We start from the raw sequence: 15,528 nt of genomic DNA, 5'->3' as shown, positions 1-15,528 counted from the left end.
GTCTGTTAAGACTATACTGGGGGATCTTTGTCTTTGTTTGCTGTGCTGTGGCGCTTTGCTCGGTACTCTGGGTGTGTGATGCGCTATTTAGTACTGCGTACGTGTGACGCGCACCGCACAGTCTTGTTAGTTTTCTGTGGCCTTGGCACAAAGCAAGGCACAGTGGGAGCGGTTCCAAGCATTCATGGAGCAGGGATTGGATGCAGCCCAGCATGAGGTGCCATTGCTCCGCGAGTTGAGGGAAAACAACATTTGGAGTCGTGCTTTGCCAACAGTTTAAGTTGTGAAGTGGTAAAGTAAAGGTGCAGCCCTGCAATAGCTTGCTCTCATGCCACTGCTGGTGAGTGGCCTCCATGAGAGGGAGAGCTGAAGAGAGCCCACCGAGAGGGTATTTTGCCTACTCTTTCACGCTGGCCAGACATCTTGGAAAGAGGTCTGTCTACCCATATTTTACCCCACCACAAATTATGGGTGGACAGATGCAGGGCGATTTTTTTTTGTTATGTTCATTCAACTGCCTTGCCCGAAAATCGAACTTGTGACCTCAGATCTGCAAAGTCCAGGGTGCTAACTAATGCAACCAAGGCAGCGTCCCTTGCTCGCTTCAGAAAAAGTCCATACGGTGCACCGTGTTTGCGCGGTGTTTCAACACTTCATCTGGTGCACCAAAACAAGCTTTCAATAGGCCCCGCTGACAACAGATAGCCACTTGGAAATTGTTCCCATGGGCTTCAAGCCTTCCACTGTACTACTCTATATTCTTTGTTGAACTTAACTTTTGCCCCTTAACTTTAAAAAAGCTAAACATCTGCCGTTAATTGCACTTATTTTGTTGTCCTGCTTATGCGATGCAAAGAATGGAACAAGTTATTCAAAAATTTAAGTGACAGAAAAATGAACAAATTGGATGTGGGATTTCCCAAAGAAGAATGCAGTGCGTGAGTTATTACTCCCAGAGGGATTCCTGATGGAAAATGCACTCCGTTGGGTAGAAATGTATATTTTTTTAAAGTGCTGTGCTCCTTTTAAAATTGCAAATTAAATCGGTCCAAATGTTTCAAATCTCGTCGGGTATTTTTTAAGCTAAGCAGATTTAGAGCCTGGTTGGTACATTGATGGAAGACTGCCTTGATACCAAGTGTTCTTTTTGGGCTACGAGGTGGCCAGAATTTACTGCAGGATGACGGCCTCCTCTCCCCCACCCCCCACCCGCTGTGTGAATCGTGGGAGTTATTTGACCATACTTCACCACAGTAGTCGGTGCGTATTTCACGGCAGGGGGGGGGGGTACAGAGTACAACCAGTGGATTTTTCTGCACTGCCCTCTGCTGAAAACATGGCTCAAGGAGATTGCAGTATGTTCATGGGTTCTTGAATCAATCTGTGCAGAGCTCTTGAATGTTGCTCCCCCCCCCCTCCATTGAACTCCAGTTACCTCTCGCATGCAAAGACTCATCGGCTCAATTTCCCCAAACATTCCACTGCGGGATCCATTTTTTTAGACGAGTCTTAATACTCATGGAGGCTTAGAGTAATAAAGGGTATCGTCATTATTGTTGTTGTTCATGAGATTCATGCCTAGGACTTTCCGTTGTGTTAAAATGAAAGCGTAGGGATTGCTACCCAGGCGCGCCACTCTGCCTATGACCACCAAATCGTCCACAATGTGATCAATCTGGTCAGAGCTCAGGAGGCTAAGCAGGCTTTAGTCCTGGCAAGTAATGAAAGTGATACGTGCAATTGATGGCAGTGCAGCACAATCCATTGTCCTGTACTTCTATACCACCCCCCACCACGCCTGCAACCAGCACTGACTGGCGTGGTGAAGTATGGTCACCTAACCCACCCTCCTTGGTAGCATGGTATGTCTTGTGCCCCCCCCCCCACCAACCACGGGCAGTTTGTATGTACGTTTCGCACCGTACGTAGCCAACCGTGCTAGTCAGAGGTGCGGGGCAAGGACAACAAACTAAACACAAAAATAAGTTTTCCACCGCATGGGGCGATCACTGCCCAGCGAGACCTCTGACTTATGATGCAGATCATCTCTTGAGATGGCTGGCTGGCTCAGATCTGGGCGCTGAGAATCCTGTGGTTAAAAAAATGACTGCTCAACAATAATAATAGAAGGAATAAAATAACCCCGCGATTAATTTTGGATGAAATTCAGCACTTTGAGTCTCAAAAAATGTTTACTCGAATGGAAGTTAGCGAAACACATCTGCCGGTGGCGGGGTGGGAAGGTGCTGCTGTCAACTGTGGAGCAGTGGTCACTGGACAGGGTCTCAGAAGGAGTGCTGTGATGTCTGCTTCTGCGAGTCATTCCGTTGTGAAGGGATGCACCGCTATTTTGTAGTTCCGATGGATACTTAGTCCTGTAACGCCACACCGATAGCACAGTGGGAATAACATCGGGGCGGAAGTATAAATAAATAACTAAATAAAGAAACGCCACTGAGGACAAATTCTGGCACGATCACCTCCATTGTGCTCAATTGCTTGTGCTGCCTGGAACTTTTTAACACGGGCTCTTAATACGGCACTGGATTTCGTGAGAGATTGTAACCGATGTGTGCGTCTCAACTCAAACAAGCTTGAAACCATTCGTGTTTTTAAACCGTTTGCACCTCGGCAAATTCGACTAGTGACACTGCGCGAGACATATTAGCGCGCAATCGACTCAAATAGGGAGTGGCGGGGGGGGGGCTGGGGCGCGGGTGAGGGGGCAGGGTGAACTTTTATGTGCAAACCAAAAAAGCCCTCTAATTTTAATTCAGACGATAAAAGATTGGAGCGCCCGTGGCGTGGCACGCAGGCCGCCGCACTGTCGAACGGCGAGGCGGGTCTCCGCAGGCGCCCGAGTCAACCGAGGTAAACCACGCTCGGGCTGCCGAGGAAGGGACCGGTGCCAAAAACGCACTCCTCGGTTCCGCCAGCGGCAAAATGTGGCCGGGGAGAAAATAAAATAAGAAGTCAATGCAGTAACTTTTAACAGCGCACATGAATGGGAAGCGGTGACATTTACGAGACCATAATTAAAGTTGGGTTTTCTTAAAAAGATGCTTGCTTCCATGTAAGTGAACGCTATTAACCAACCTTAGGCCAATATTACTTAACTTTTGTCGGTTTCATAAGCTTATATTGTGCAAGTTGCAGTTTGTAAAACTAGCAGGTGTCGATAGTTTAGCCCCCCTCATACTGTGAACTTACAACTCAACATTCACCATAGCAGATGGTACGAAATAAGGATAATAATAATTTAAATTGTTATAAATAAATAATAGCTACAGCCCCACTGTCAAATTCGCTCCCGGATGAAAGTCTCCGTATGCCAAATCGATCATGGGGTTGTTGTTTTTTTACCATACTTCACCGCTCTTGGTCAGTGTCAATTGGTGAAGAGGAGGAGCCCAGGGCCGGTTCAGATGTTCCTCGCCAATGGTGTCAGCAATGGCTGATGATTGAACTCCGGCTACCAGGGTCATAGGGCAGTGCGCTGACCACAGAGTGCCACCTAATCCCTCCCAATTGAAATGTATAAAGTATCTGCACCATCAGATTATCTGAAGATGCTGTAAGAGATGACCGTGTAACCGTGAACAGTACATATATACAAACATTATTTTAACTAATGTTGTTGTCGGCCTGTCATTTACCCGCTGATGGGTAAAGGACTTCCCGATTTTCTTCCATTCCTTTCCTTAGTTGGTCCTGTCCAGTCGTGGCCTCAACTTTTTTATTCAATCTAATTTCCATATATCAGAATCTTTATTTGTCTTGGAGGAATCTGATAAGCTATAAAGCTCCATTTTTACAGACTTTTCCTCTGCTTATTTTTACCGTCTCTTTCTGTCCACTCCAGAGTTAATTTAATCTCTTATCGCTCATCTGTCGTTCTGTTGATGTGGCCTTCCCATCACCACTTGATTTCCCTTTTTGCTTAAACAAACTAATTGTAGCCAGTGCGTTCAAACTTTGAACTGGACGAACACAAAGCACTGAAAAATGTTAAAGGGACACATTTAATTGTGTATCTATCTGTAACCTCCATTAACATGCTTTTGAGTTTGTTAACTTAATGAAATTAGACAAAAATACCACGATCGTTTCAATGTGTCTGCAAGTGAGGCTTGCCAAAAAACATTTCGCCATAAAATGTCTGCGGTTTTTTTGGCACGCGTGGTGAAAGAAGCCCCCTGTAACACAACCGTGGAGAGGCCACCAGGGTTGCGGTGAAGCCCTCTTTCGTGAGACGATATTACATTTCATGATATGAAGATTGTTATTACGATTTCAGTTTCCTGTAACTTTGTAATTCGCATTTTTCTGTGTTATTGTCTTTTGCTCATCTGTACTTCCAGTTAAAATACGGATGATTTAAACATTATTCAACTGCACAATCCATAACAACGTATCACGCGTGTGCTATCAATTACCCTAACCATAACCAAACAATTCACGAAATGAACTATTCAAATTATGACATTTACTCAAACATGTTTTCAAGCATTAAATTGATTGATGGCACTTGGCCCCAGGTGACGAATTGTCTAATAAATCTCTGGCACTGACATGAGCCACGATGACAATATACAGTGGTGTTTTGCAAAACGGACGGTACGATTATATTATCACGGGAACTTGTACCGCGTGATATCGCATTTATCAGAATCAGAATATTTACACTGGAGGAATCCGATGAGCTACGAAGCTCTTGTTCACGGATGTGCAGTCGGGGGCACGGGGTCAGAACGTTACATTGCCATTTCATGGCGACCCGAGCAGGCCCACGAGGAGTGCCACGCGACAAATCGCCGGCGTGGATCATTTTGTGCTTGGGGATCGAGCGTGCTCTCCGCGGTGTCTGTGTGCATGACAGTAGCTGGCGCAAGTACGTAATGTGGACTCTTCGTGCTGTATTTGAAAGTCAAGGGCAGTCTCGCCACCCCCCACGCGCGCACCGCACCGTGTAACTTCATTGAAATGCCCGCACGTGCACACTCGCTGAAAACGTTGGGCTCGTCCGTACAAGGCGAGATTGTCGCCACGTGAATGTAATTGAGACGAGGGAAGGTAAGTTACAGAATGTCTGTGTGTGTGATGCTATTGTTTACTTTAAAAATAGTCTCGTCTGGCTCCATGTGTACGTGTGTGTAGATGCTATTGCTGTGTTGACACTGTGATATATGGAACCACTGTTAATGATGAACCACAGCTTCGTGTGTGTGCGTGCGTGCTTCAACGCAACAGTAATTTGTTCAATGCCCAAGGCTTCTTGTTGTTGTTGTCACAAGTAGCCAACAAATCTGTTTTATATTTATGTTAATAATTGACCAATTCGCCTGGGGTATGTATGCACGTATGTTGAACATCTTTTCGCACCGTACGTAGCCAACAGTGCGAATCGGGAGTGCACCTGATCTTGGAGGCGAAGCAGCGTTGACCCTGGATAGTGCTTGGATGGGCAACCACTATGCGTGGCAGGTTATTGTAGGCTATGGACCGTGGCAGTCCACTGTAGAAGGCAAGCGGTTGCAGTAGGACAGCGACGTCCATTGTTGTTGTCCAGTACGATTCTTCCATAATATAGGTTTTTGGGTCAGATCGCGTTGTTTATAAATGTGTCGTAACCCTCCACCACCCGACACGGCCAAATAGTAAAGAGTGTGTCACGTTTTTCAAAGGACAAAATAATGCACTTCTTTAGCCCACCGGTGTGTTGAAGAGAGAATCAACAGCATTTTAAAATTTGAGTAGTACGACGTTTCGCTGATAATTACAATCAGCTTCATCGGGCAACAATGGTGAAGCTCTCCTGTTGCTCCCGGTCTTAAATAGAGCAGCAGCAGCAGGGTGACGTCACCATTTAATTCAATCTGGTGCAGTGATTCGAGGCAAAGAGGGGGAGGGTATTGTAATTATATAGATTAGTAATCATTCAATTGTTATTCATGAGTATTTGTTTCCCTTATAAGGAATTGTAATTGTATTTATTTAATAATACGCTTCCAGGCCGCACTAAGCCTGTAGCTGTCAGAGCGATTGAAGTTATTTCTGTTTCTCTCAATTTCAATGGATTCTCTGATTAGTCTTGGCCAGTAATAATTAGTTTTACACAACACTTCAACGTTATCAAAATCAACTGAGTGTCCTTGTTGACAAGCATGCTCTGCCACTGCCGACAGTTGTGATTGGGATAATTTAATATTTCTTTGGTGTTACACTGACTATTCTTCCAGTCTTCACTGACCAGCATGGCCAAAGTACGGCGATGACACGAGAAGGCCTTCATTCAGCATCGGAGGGGAACATGGCTGATGATGATTGACGATGACGATGATATTTAGTGGCCGTGTGTTTTTAGAAATGTTCACACCGCTGAGCAATGCCAAGCTCGCACTCGCGTGTCACCGACGCTCCGCTGGATCTCTTCTCACGTCTGTTTTGCGGCCGTAAAAAGCACGCCGGTGCTGGACCCAACCTATCTGCGCTTGCTGCCTTTTGCAATTCCCCCCCATTGGCAGTGTTCCTCTGCCGATTTTATGAAGGGCTACCGGAATTTAAAATGAAGGTTCGGGATTGTCAAAAGTGTGGCATCTGCCGTAAAGTGCAATTAAAGCCGCGCCATCTGTTACAATGCTGACCTTGGGAGTGTCCACGTGACACTATTTCACGAGCGAAGGTTGCTGGGGTCATAACCCCAAGCCAACATTTGAGAAAATGTAAATAGCGTATAACGGTCATGTGCACATTGGGTGAAATAACCGTGAAGATAAAGTCACGCTTGGTTCACGCTAATTTATGAGCATGCAATCGCACCTAACAGCCAGTTCTGTCGATTTTAAATGCGCAGAGTTGGGGTAGAGCTGTGGGCGGTGGGGGGCAGCGGTTGGCCCACGGCACTGTAAACCTACCGACGTGATCTCTGCACGGGTGAACACTCATTAAGCGACACTGACCAGTGCATGCTGAAGTCCACTCAAACCACCGCCAAAACTTTGTGGAGAAGCCTTAATCCAGCAGTGGATTTACAAAAGGCTGTAAATGATCATTAGTTACTAAGTTGAGTTTTATGCCTCCTACTTCTGAACGAACTTGGTGATGATATGTCAGAATGAGACGTAGGCTACGGTTGAAATGCATTAACATTCTCACTGTCCAAACAAACCAACAGACGATTAAACAAAGTAAAAGCTTTAGGGCCCAAAGAAACCCAAGGGGCCCACATGAATGGGAAATAGGAATTCATCAAATATGGACTCGTTCAGATCCTAATAAACATTAACAAAATACAATTTACATAATCAATTCATGAATCTCTCATCTCAATCGTGTCTAGAGCTAAGTTGGACATGTGTATGTTGAATCGGAGCTGCCGGGGAGAACAGTGACCCATACCAATTACGTGCACGTGGTATGCTGATGTGAAGCTCGTAATCGTGCCAGCTACCTCTGGATTGCAAGTCCAGCATGATAACCATGAGACCACAGCCGCATCCCATTGCCGTAGAGAAGGGGGTCCCAAATTATTTGTCGAGTTCTCATTGAGTAACACCAAGGTGTTTTGACGTGTGGTGAAAAGAGAGTTGGGGTGGAACTAGAAGTGGACTTCTGCCTAGGGTTGCCAATGGGCTGCATCACCACGGCCGATGATGATAACAACGGTGCTCTTAGTTGCTTGTTGTTGTAACTTTGTCGTTGTCACTGTCTGACACGCCCCTACGGGGACATCTGCGGAAAAAAGAGCTTCATAGCTCATCGGATTCCTCAAGTCCTAAAATAAAGGTTCGCCCGTTCGCTCACTCAACGTTTTTTTTGCAAATGCGACCAGGACCGGGTGGAATGAGCCCAAGATGGACCACGTGATGGCCGCGATGGTGCTGACCAGCCTGTCCTCCAGCTGCCCTAGCGCGTCACCGGGGTCCCTCACCATGCCGGCCTTCAATACCCCGGACGCACCCCTCCCCTCGGAGCCAGCTCCCAAGTGTGAGTAACCCCAACTGCTCTTTGACCTTCCGCCGGACACTGACTTTTCTCCGGGTTGAGGAAGTTCGCAAGGAATTTGGGGGGGTCTCTCTCTCGGGGGGTCAGCCGTGCAATGCAAAACCAAGGTGAAGGGGTGTTGTGTACACAGGGTCGGGGGCTGTGGGGGGTTGTGCCAGGACAAGAGCCGAAATAATGCAGAGTATTTTCCGCTCCGCAGCATCGCTAAGTCATTGAGCAGACTGTGGTTTCTGCAACCATTCACAGCGCCGCTCATCCGGGGGCATATCCTGGCAGTAGTGCAGTTCAAACAACACGTACGTTAGATCCATACGGGTAAACTCGATTCACCCGTTTGTGGATTATCCCGTGTCGCCGATTTTAACCGTGGTTGTTGTGAAAAAAATTAATGAAAAGGTCTTTCCCTTACGCGCTCGTTTAGTTTGTAGCTGCTCCTCACTCGCCGCGGGTCGGTGACTCGGTACCAGCGTGACTGAAAAACATGCCGGCATCTGATACTTGGAGTTTTTATAGCCAATTTTAAGTTTGTTTTTGCATGATCCTCGTTTTGGTATTATCCAGCCCATCCCTCCCCCCACCTCCCGAATGTTGCCGCCGTGTAATCGAGAGTTGACCGCATTTGAAATGATCGGCATTGCCTGGCAGTGTTGGCTGTCAGCTGCTAACCCGTTCACAGTAAAAAAAAAACTCAACCCGTTCATCAATAACGCTGCCTTGAAAAGGGAAACAAATCTATAATAGGTGACATTTTCGAACAATGGTCCTTCTTTATAGCACGAAAATAGATGCTGGAAAGATAGCGTGGGTAAGAGTTGGAGACCTGCAGCTTTTGCGAATTAAATTTAGCGGGACAGCCAGGCACCGCATTTCAGAGCGGTAAAATTTTGATGCATGAATGTTTGTAAGTGGCAGTTGTCATTTTCCACCAATATTAGCAGTTGTAAAAAAGCTTCGCACTCATAAGGCTGTGAATGAAAAGTATTAGTGTCCTTGATCCGTTTATACATTTGTTTTTCGAATGTACGATAAAATAATGGAATCCAGTACGTATTTAGTCACGCTCAAACTGATTTGGCACGAGTGAACGTTTCAAAACCGCACGGCGGCGCGTTCGATTGCGAGTTTGGTCGAGCGGCAAGCTGTCGTAAGGCAACAGTGGGCAGGGCCCATCAGTTGCAGTGTGGTACCTTCCAACAAAGACAAACATTCACCCTCCCCCCATATAGCGTCAATAACAGGCTGTTGGGGCAACTGCCGTTAGCGAGCACCTAATGAAGGCCAGCACGGCACAAGAGGGGGTGGGTGGCCAGCACCACGCACAACCACCTTTGTCTCCCCAGTTGCGACGTTTGCACACCCACACAAGGTTCCCGCTTCGCTGTGAGCGGGAATCAACGCTCCACACCACAGGGCCGGACTTTTATTTTTATTGTTAGATATTTCATTATGTGCAGCATAATCAATAATGTATTTTTTTTTTACTTACATGCGATTGTCAACGCAAAAAAAAATCTAACTTAATCACATTGATAAGTGCACCGATGTCCAGGATTTAATGTGCAGTGGCATGTCGAGTAATTCTGGGTTGCGCTGACGTTGCGTTTATTTTGTTTGGGGTGAGGTCAGGTCTTCTTCATACGGCCCAGTTGGCTTCATGCGCCAGTTCTTCCGTCTCGCCCGTGCGCGATTTAAATGCCGTCCCAACAAAAGTTGGGGAAAATGAGAAATGACTGCGCTTAATTGAGTAAAACTGTCTCAGCTGATGAAATCCACATTTGATACTTTCTTCTTACTAATGTAAACACAGTTTGCCGTCCATCATTTACCTCTACTTTGCGATCTCGTGTTTCACCATCACATGTTAGTCCAATATTGCTAGGATTCATACACACATGTGTATACTAGCATCCACACACTTTTTTTGTTTTTCAAAAAATTCTCCCAACATTTCAAAAGTTATAAGAATGTAGTCCAAATTGCATGCACATGTGTTGCTAGACTGTGTATCATAAAGGCTTTGTTGGGTGGTGTGTTATTGCAGTTAGTGTTTTGCCATAGTGTTGTGGTGAAAGTAAGCGGCTTTTATGGCAATAGGGGTCATGTGAATGTGTCGTATTTAAATTAAATTTCTCAGGTCCATAATTCCATGCACGTGTCGTGAGCGTAAGCATCGATTTTCTTATTTTTTATCTGTATCATTACATCCACCGTAGGTTGTGTTCATCCGATTTTCGTCAGCCTCGACATTAACTCACTTCTGCTCAATTATTCTCAACTTTTCAACAAGAGCATTAAACAACGGACACTATTACAATGAGCCTCTTGTCCGCGTGCCTCCTCTAAGTCCAAGTAATCGCTCGATACGAACGCACGTTCGGGATGCATCCCCCGCGACAATTAGCGTGGCTTGTCGTGACTCCTGCCGTTGTAGCGATGCCAGCTAGTGACGCGCGATGCCAGATCGTGACGTGCACCGCCTGCGCAATTAACCTGGCACGGCACGGTCCGCTCTGCACGTGCGTGTGTGTGCAGTCTTCTGTGCCAGCTCCTGGCCCGAGCACGACGCCACGTCTGTGAGCTGCGGCGGCAGTGACGACGGCAGAGGTGGCGGCGGCGGCGGCGCTTCCCGCGTGGCCGAGTGCGGTTGGGACGCGGCCAGCACCGACCGCCGCTCCCAGCCGTCCACGCCGTCGCCCAAGCCGCTGGCTCCTGATGCAATCCTGCCCTTCCGTTTCGAGTCCGGGTCCTCCGAGCAGCGCGGAGATGACGACCTGACTGCCGAGCAGCAACCGCAGCAGCAGCAACCGCAGCAGCAGCAACCGCAGCAGCAGCAACCGCAGCAGCAGCAACCGCAGCAGCAGCAACCGCAGCAGCAACCGCAGCGGCAGCAGCAGCCTCCGCAGCAACAGCGCCAGCGCGTGAAACACGAGGCTGATATGGCTGGCAGGTGCCGTAACCAGCCGCAGCCGCCACCGCCGCCACCGTCATTTCTCGCCACGTCTGGCGCGACGGGGAAATGTGCGGCGCACGGAGCCGTGGTCGCTTCGTTCGCTCGGCCGGCGCTGAAAGCAAAGGAGTCCAAGGCCGCGTCCAAAACGTTCTTCAACGGCTCGCAGGCGCGCGGCATCAGCGGCACGCTCCCCGCGCGCTTGCCTCCGTCGAGCGAGCACGCGCCGCCGCCGCTGCCCGTGCGCCAGCCCGACAGCACGTGGGAAGCTCGGGGCGCTGGCGGCACCGCCGCCGCCGGCGGTGGGGGGCAGCCGCCCCCCGTGTTCCTGTGCGGCGCTGCAAGGGGGGGCGGCGCCGACGGCGTCTCGAGCGGCGGCGGCGGCGCCGGCTTCAGAGTGGCGAACGTGAGGATGAGCGAGGACGGAGACATGGAGGGGGGCTCGTTTTTGGACGAGCCGTCGCCCAGGAAGAGAAAGGTACGCGCACGAGCGAAATGTCGTCCTGGTGGTCAGCTTGGCGTGAGTTGTGCGCGGCCAGAGCGGGGACGCGTCGCGGGCAGGGATGATGGAGGAGGCCGGTTTGTTGAGGGTTGCATTGGAGTGGCAGCCAACGGAGGGGATGCGCCAGAGCGGACGTCCCATCACGGAGGTGGACTGATTTGCGAAGTCGACTCCTGTGCAGGTGCTAAGTGAGCTGTGACAGATGGTGACGGCTTCGGGGAGACCTTCAGCTTGCAGTGCATTGATAATGGCTGATGATGAGTGTTCATTTGTTGGCAGCAGTCGTGAATTGTACGAGCCACCAAGGCAAGTCGTTTAGCCACTCTGTGCTGAGCTGTCTGACTTTGTTGCTAGGTGATAATTAGAGGACATGAAAAGGCACTAATTGCACAAAACTGACCTGGCAATGAACATGTTGGAGTAATTCACTTTTAGTAGGGCCACAGTGGTGCGACTAAAATCCAGCGCGCAAGTCTCATATCCTAGAGACGCGAGGTTTCATTCCAGGTTAACGTGTTTATTGGCATCTGGGATAAGTTCCTCAATTCATCATTGTCTTTGCCCACTTTGCGGTACATGGTGGTGAGACAGTTGCTGCATTAAGGGGGCCGCTGGTGGGGTGAAGTGTGGGTAACGTTCACAAAATAATGTGAAACATCTGAATGGATTTTGCAGAAAGGGGAATGTGATCCACGCATACCAATTCCACTTTCTCGCCACTTGTTGCATCGTACTGGGCATTTGTGACAGAGCTTCAAACCTCAACGGATTTCTCCGGGATAAATGAAGGTTCTGATTCTGTCGCAAGTCAGGGTCGCGACTCGAGATTCGCTCGCTTACTTTCACTTTTTAAATGAAACGTTGCAGCTTCTTGTGGGGTCACGCAAACCTCTTGCAACGAATACGAAATATAAAGGCATCGATTCTTACATATGCGACGTGGTGCAAGTATCAGTTCTGCAGTTTCCAGTTCATGTCACGTAGCTAAAAAACAAAGACGTCATGACTGGCATTGGTCAAACGTCCGAAAGCTGATAAATTACCGGCAAGTTACTCAATTGGAATTATAAATAGCAAACATCGTCCCATCCTGTAAAAACTTGATGACCCTCCCTGAAAAAGCATCTTGAAACCCAATGATGCTTTCCCGGGTAAACAAGTGTAATAATAAAACATGTGTCATAATAAATCGTGAGCTTAAGAATTGACATTAATCCATGCGGTTCATCGGTACGGCACTGCAGCACCCATGCTGTGCAGGTCTGACCTCTTGCGTTGGTTGCATTTTCATCATGGCCGCTTGGTTGAACGCGTCGCATTGCTCGTGCTGCGTTGTGTTTTTTTTGCTGCCGAGCGAATGCAGAACTCGTTGAAGGTGATGTTCCAGTGCATGTGGCCCAACTGCGAGAAAGTCCTGAGCACCGCGTCGGGGATGCAGAGACACATTCGCCGACTGCATCTTGGGTGAGCTGGCTGCTGCAATTGCTGCTGCTGCTGCCGCCGATCCAGCAAAGGAGTACTTAATTCTCGAAAGCACGGGTGACGAACGCTCTTCCTTACCGAGGGCCAACTAAGACGTTGGGATATCTTTTTTCTTTCGTATGGCTGATGTAGACGCAAAACAACGGCTGCAATTTCACATTCAGGTTGTCCGAGTCAGATAGCCGCGTCAGGAGCAGCAGAGTATGTACCGCTGTGATGTCTCCTTCGCATTTGTGGAAGGAGACATACACTCCGCTGCTGCTGCTGACGTTGGGATATTGATGGCGTGATGCGTTAACGCGTCCACCTTCGCCGCTTCTGTCACTACCGCAAGAGGCCCTTGTGGTGACCGGGAGATATAGTCGCGTTTGGGGGTGGGGGGGGGGTGAAAATACTCTCCCTCTAGAACCGGATTAGTGCTGTTACAGTAACTTGCGGTAAAGAATACATTTGTCATCTGGTAAATTGTTACCTAGGATTGCCTGTCTGAGGCAAGTTTGACCTGCTTGGTGCTTCCTTTGGTGGGGGGGAGGGGGAGCTCTTAAAATTAACTTCCATGTGCGTTGCGTTGGCACCCGGCAACGTGGTAACAAGTGCGGCAGACGCTACACCGTTCCCCCAAGTGGATTTAAAGTCCGTTCCTTCTCAAATAAAGATTCCCTGTGTCTTTAGAAACTGACGCAGATTGTCTTCGTAGGTGTCTGCTAGGTGAAAGCTATTTGGTTTGAGGTTACGTTTTCCCTCTGTGGGATGTAGACTAATGAACTACAATGGAGTGTAAATAAGTCAACCACGATGGTATTTAAAATGTTATAAACGATTGCATCCTCATAGAAACCCTTTGCTGGCTTGTGACGTTTCTCTTAAAGCGTTATGGGAAATGTGCAGCGCCCTCTGGTGTCTGGGTAAAGCAATTTTAAGTTGCATATCCTCTGACTTGGGACATCCTCCAGTGAGTGCATAGGGGTGTGTGTGTGCACTACTCTGCCCCACTCCGTATCGGCCAATTCTAGACTAACATTTACCAGCAGCAATTTGTCTAAAACATAAACTCTGTGGACTCATTTCAACTGGTTTTTCAGATGTTATTGCCAACAGCTGTGCATCTCCAACGCACTTACCAGCATGGTGAAGAAGTAACCATCGCAAGCTGCGCGGGGGGCGGGGAGACCGTCATTCAGCAGTAGATTGACGAAAAGGCCATAAATTATTATTGTGGTAGTAATGGGCCACTACAGTGGCGGTTCAATATCTTGTCAAGATGAGGAATCAGCGATTTGTGTGGACGTGAGTTGTTGACAAAAAGGCTGCCCACATGTGCGGTGCAATGGGAAAACAAAAATGCTTTGCAAATCTCTGCCCCCCCCCACCTACCCCCAACATCCCTCGTCAGCCGCAACAGCGACTCGGACCTGAGCGACGGCGAGGAGGACTTCTACTACTCGGAGATGGAGGTGAACATGGACTCGCTGACGGACGGACTCAGCAGCCTGGCGCCCGTGTCCCCCACGGCGGTGATAGCGCCGCCCGTCTTCCCTGCGCCGTCGTCGCCGCCGCCGTCGCTGCACCCGTCGGGGGTGTGCCGCTCGCACAGCATGGCCGGCAAGAGGGAGACGCACCCTCCCACGCAGCTCAGCCGCTCTGCGCCCACCAGCTTCTGGCACCCGGTGCACACGGACCACGCGTACCAGGTAGGCGATCGCCACTGGCGGCACGCACGCACGCGGGTGGGTGGGTGGTGGGCGTTACCTGGTAAGATAGAAATCGTTTTTCGTTTTATTTGTGTTTATTTTTTTAAATTTAGGATTGAAGCTTTGGTTCTTTAGGTGTTCATACTCTTAGGTAGGTAAAAAAAATTATAATATTACAAACAACAAAATAAATCACGACGTTTCGGAGGCAAGTCTCCGTCATCAGGTGGGACCGTCACAGCTAAATTTACTGTATCAAGTGAGGTTGTGTTGCCTCCGAAACGTCGTGATTTAAAAAAAATTAATATTTATTATTATTTTTTATTTTTACCTACGTGACTTTACCGAAAACACCTAAGAGTATGAATCCTTGCAGTCTCGAAAGCTTCACATCTTTCGGTGTTGTTGGCCGACTGGGTTGCATCGCATTATATTTCTAAGGTTTGCTGAGTTCCCGTCTCCCATCTTCTTGCTGTATTTGCCTCCGTGCAGTTTGCCGTTCTCGGTGTGCTCTGTATGCGATGTCCCTTTGTGTGTTCCCTCGCTGTGTGGTTTACTCCATTTTCACCTGAGGACGAGCGCTTGTGTTGCGTTAGAAACTTCGTGATTTATTTTAATTTTATTTTTACATACGTGACTTTACCGAAAGAACTAATGAGTATTTTTTTTAAGTTATTGGTTTACCTTCCCTATACTTTGCACTCCTGTCGTGTTTGTACGTTCTGTTTGTTGTTGTAACTTTCAGACCCCGTGCCCCTCCTGGACATCTGTGAAGAGCTTAGTAGCTCATCGGATTCCTCCAGTATAAATAAATATTCTGATGACGCCTGTAACTATTCACCCTGCTTGTCAATTGATGCATTGAATCGGTTCGGTAAAACTAATTTCCACCCTAAGTGATA

At 48.3% G+C, this 15,528-nt stretch overlaps 1 protein-coding gene across 2 annotated transcripts in view; it reads left to right on the top strand.

Annotated features, from left to right (window-relative positions):
* Positions 1-15,528, top strand: part of LOC144931726 (uncharacterized) — a 63,572-nt gene that overhangs the window by 31,506 nt on the left and 16,538 nt on the right. For both annotated transcript variants that reach the window (XM_078855946.1, XM_078855945.1), the window contains exons 3-6: positions 7,832-7,986; positions 10,537-11,429; positions 12,817-12,917; positions 14,329-14,626. In XM_078855946.1, the coding sequence (XP_078712072.1) occupies positions 7,832-7,986; positions 10,537-11,429; positions 12,817-12,917; positions 14,329-14,626 (1,447 nt within the window). The remainder of the gene's footprint in view (positions 1-7,831; positions 7,987-10,536; positions 11,430-12,816; positions 12,918-14,328; positions 14,627-15,528) is intronic.

Source organism: Lampetra fluviatilis, chromosome 4 (genome assembly GCF_964198595.1).
Source record: "Lampetra fluviatilis chromosome 4, kcLamFluv1.1, whole genome shotgun sequence".
NCBI lineage: Eukaryota > Metazoa > Chordata > Hyperoartia > Petromyzontiformes > Petromyzontidae > Lampetra > Lampetra fluviatilis.
Note: the sequence above shows the minus strand (reverse complement) of the source record. Positions and strands in the feature narration are given on the sequence as shown.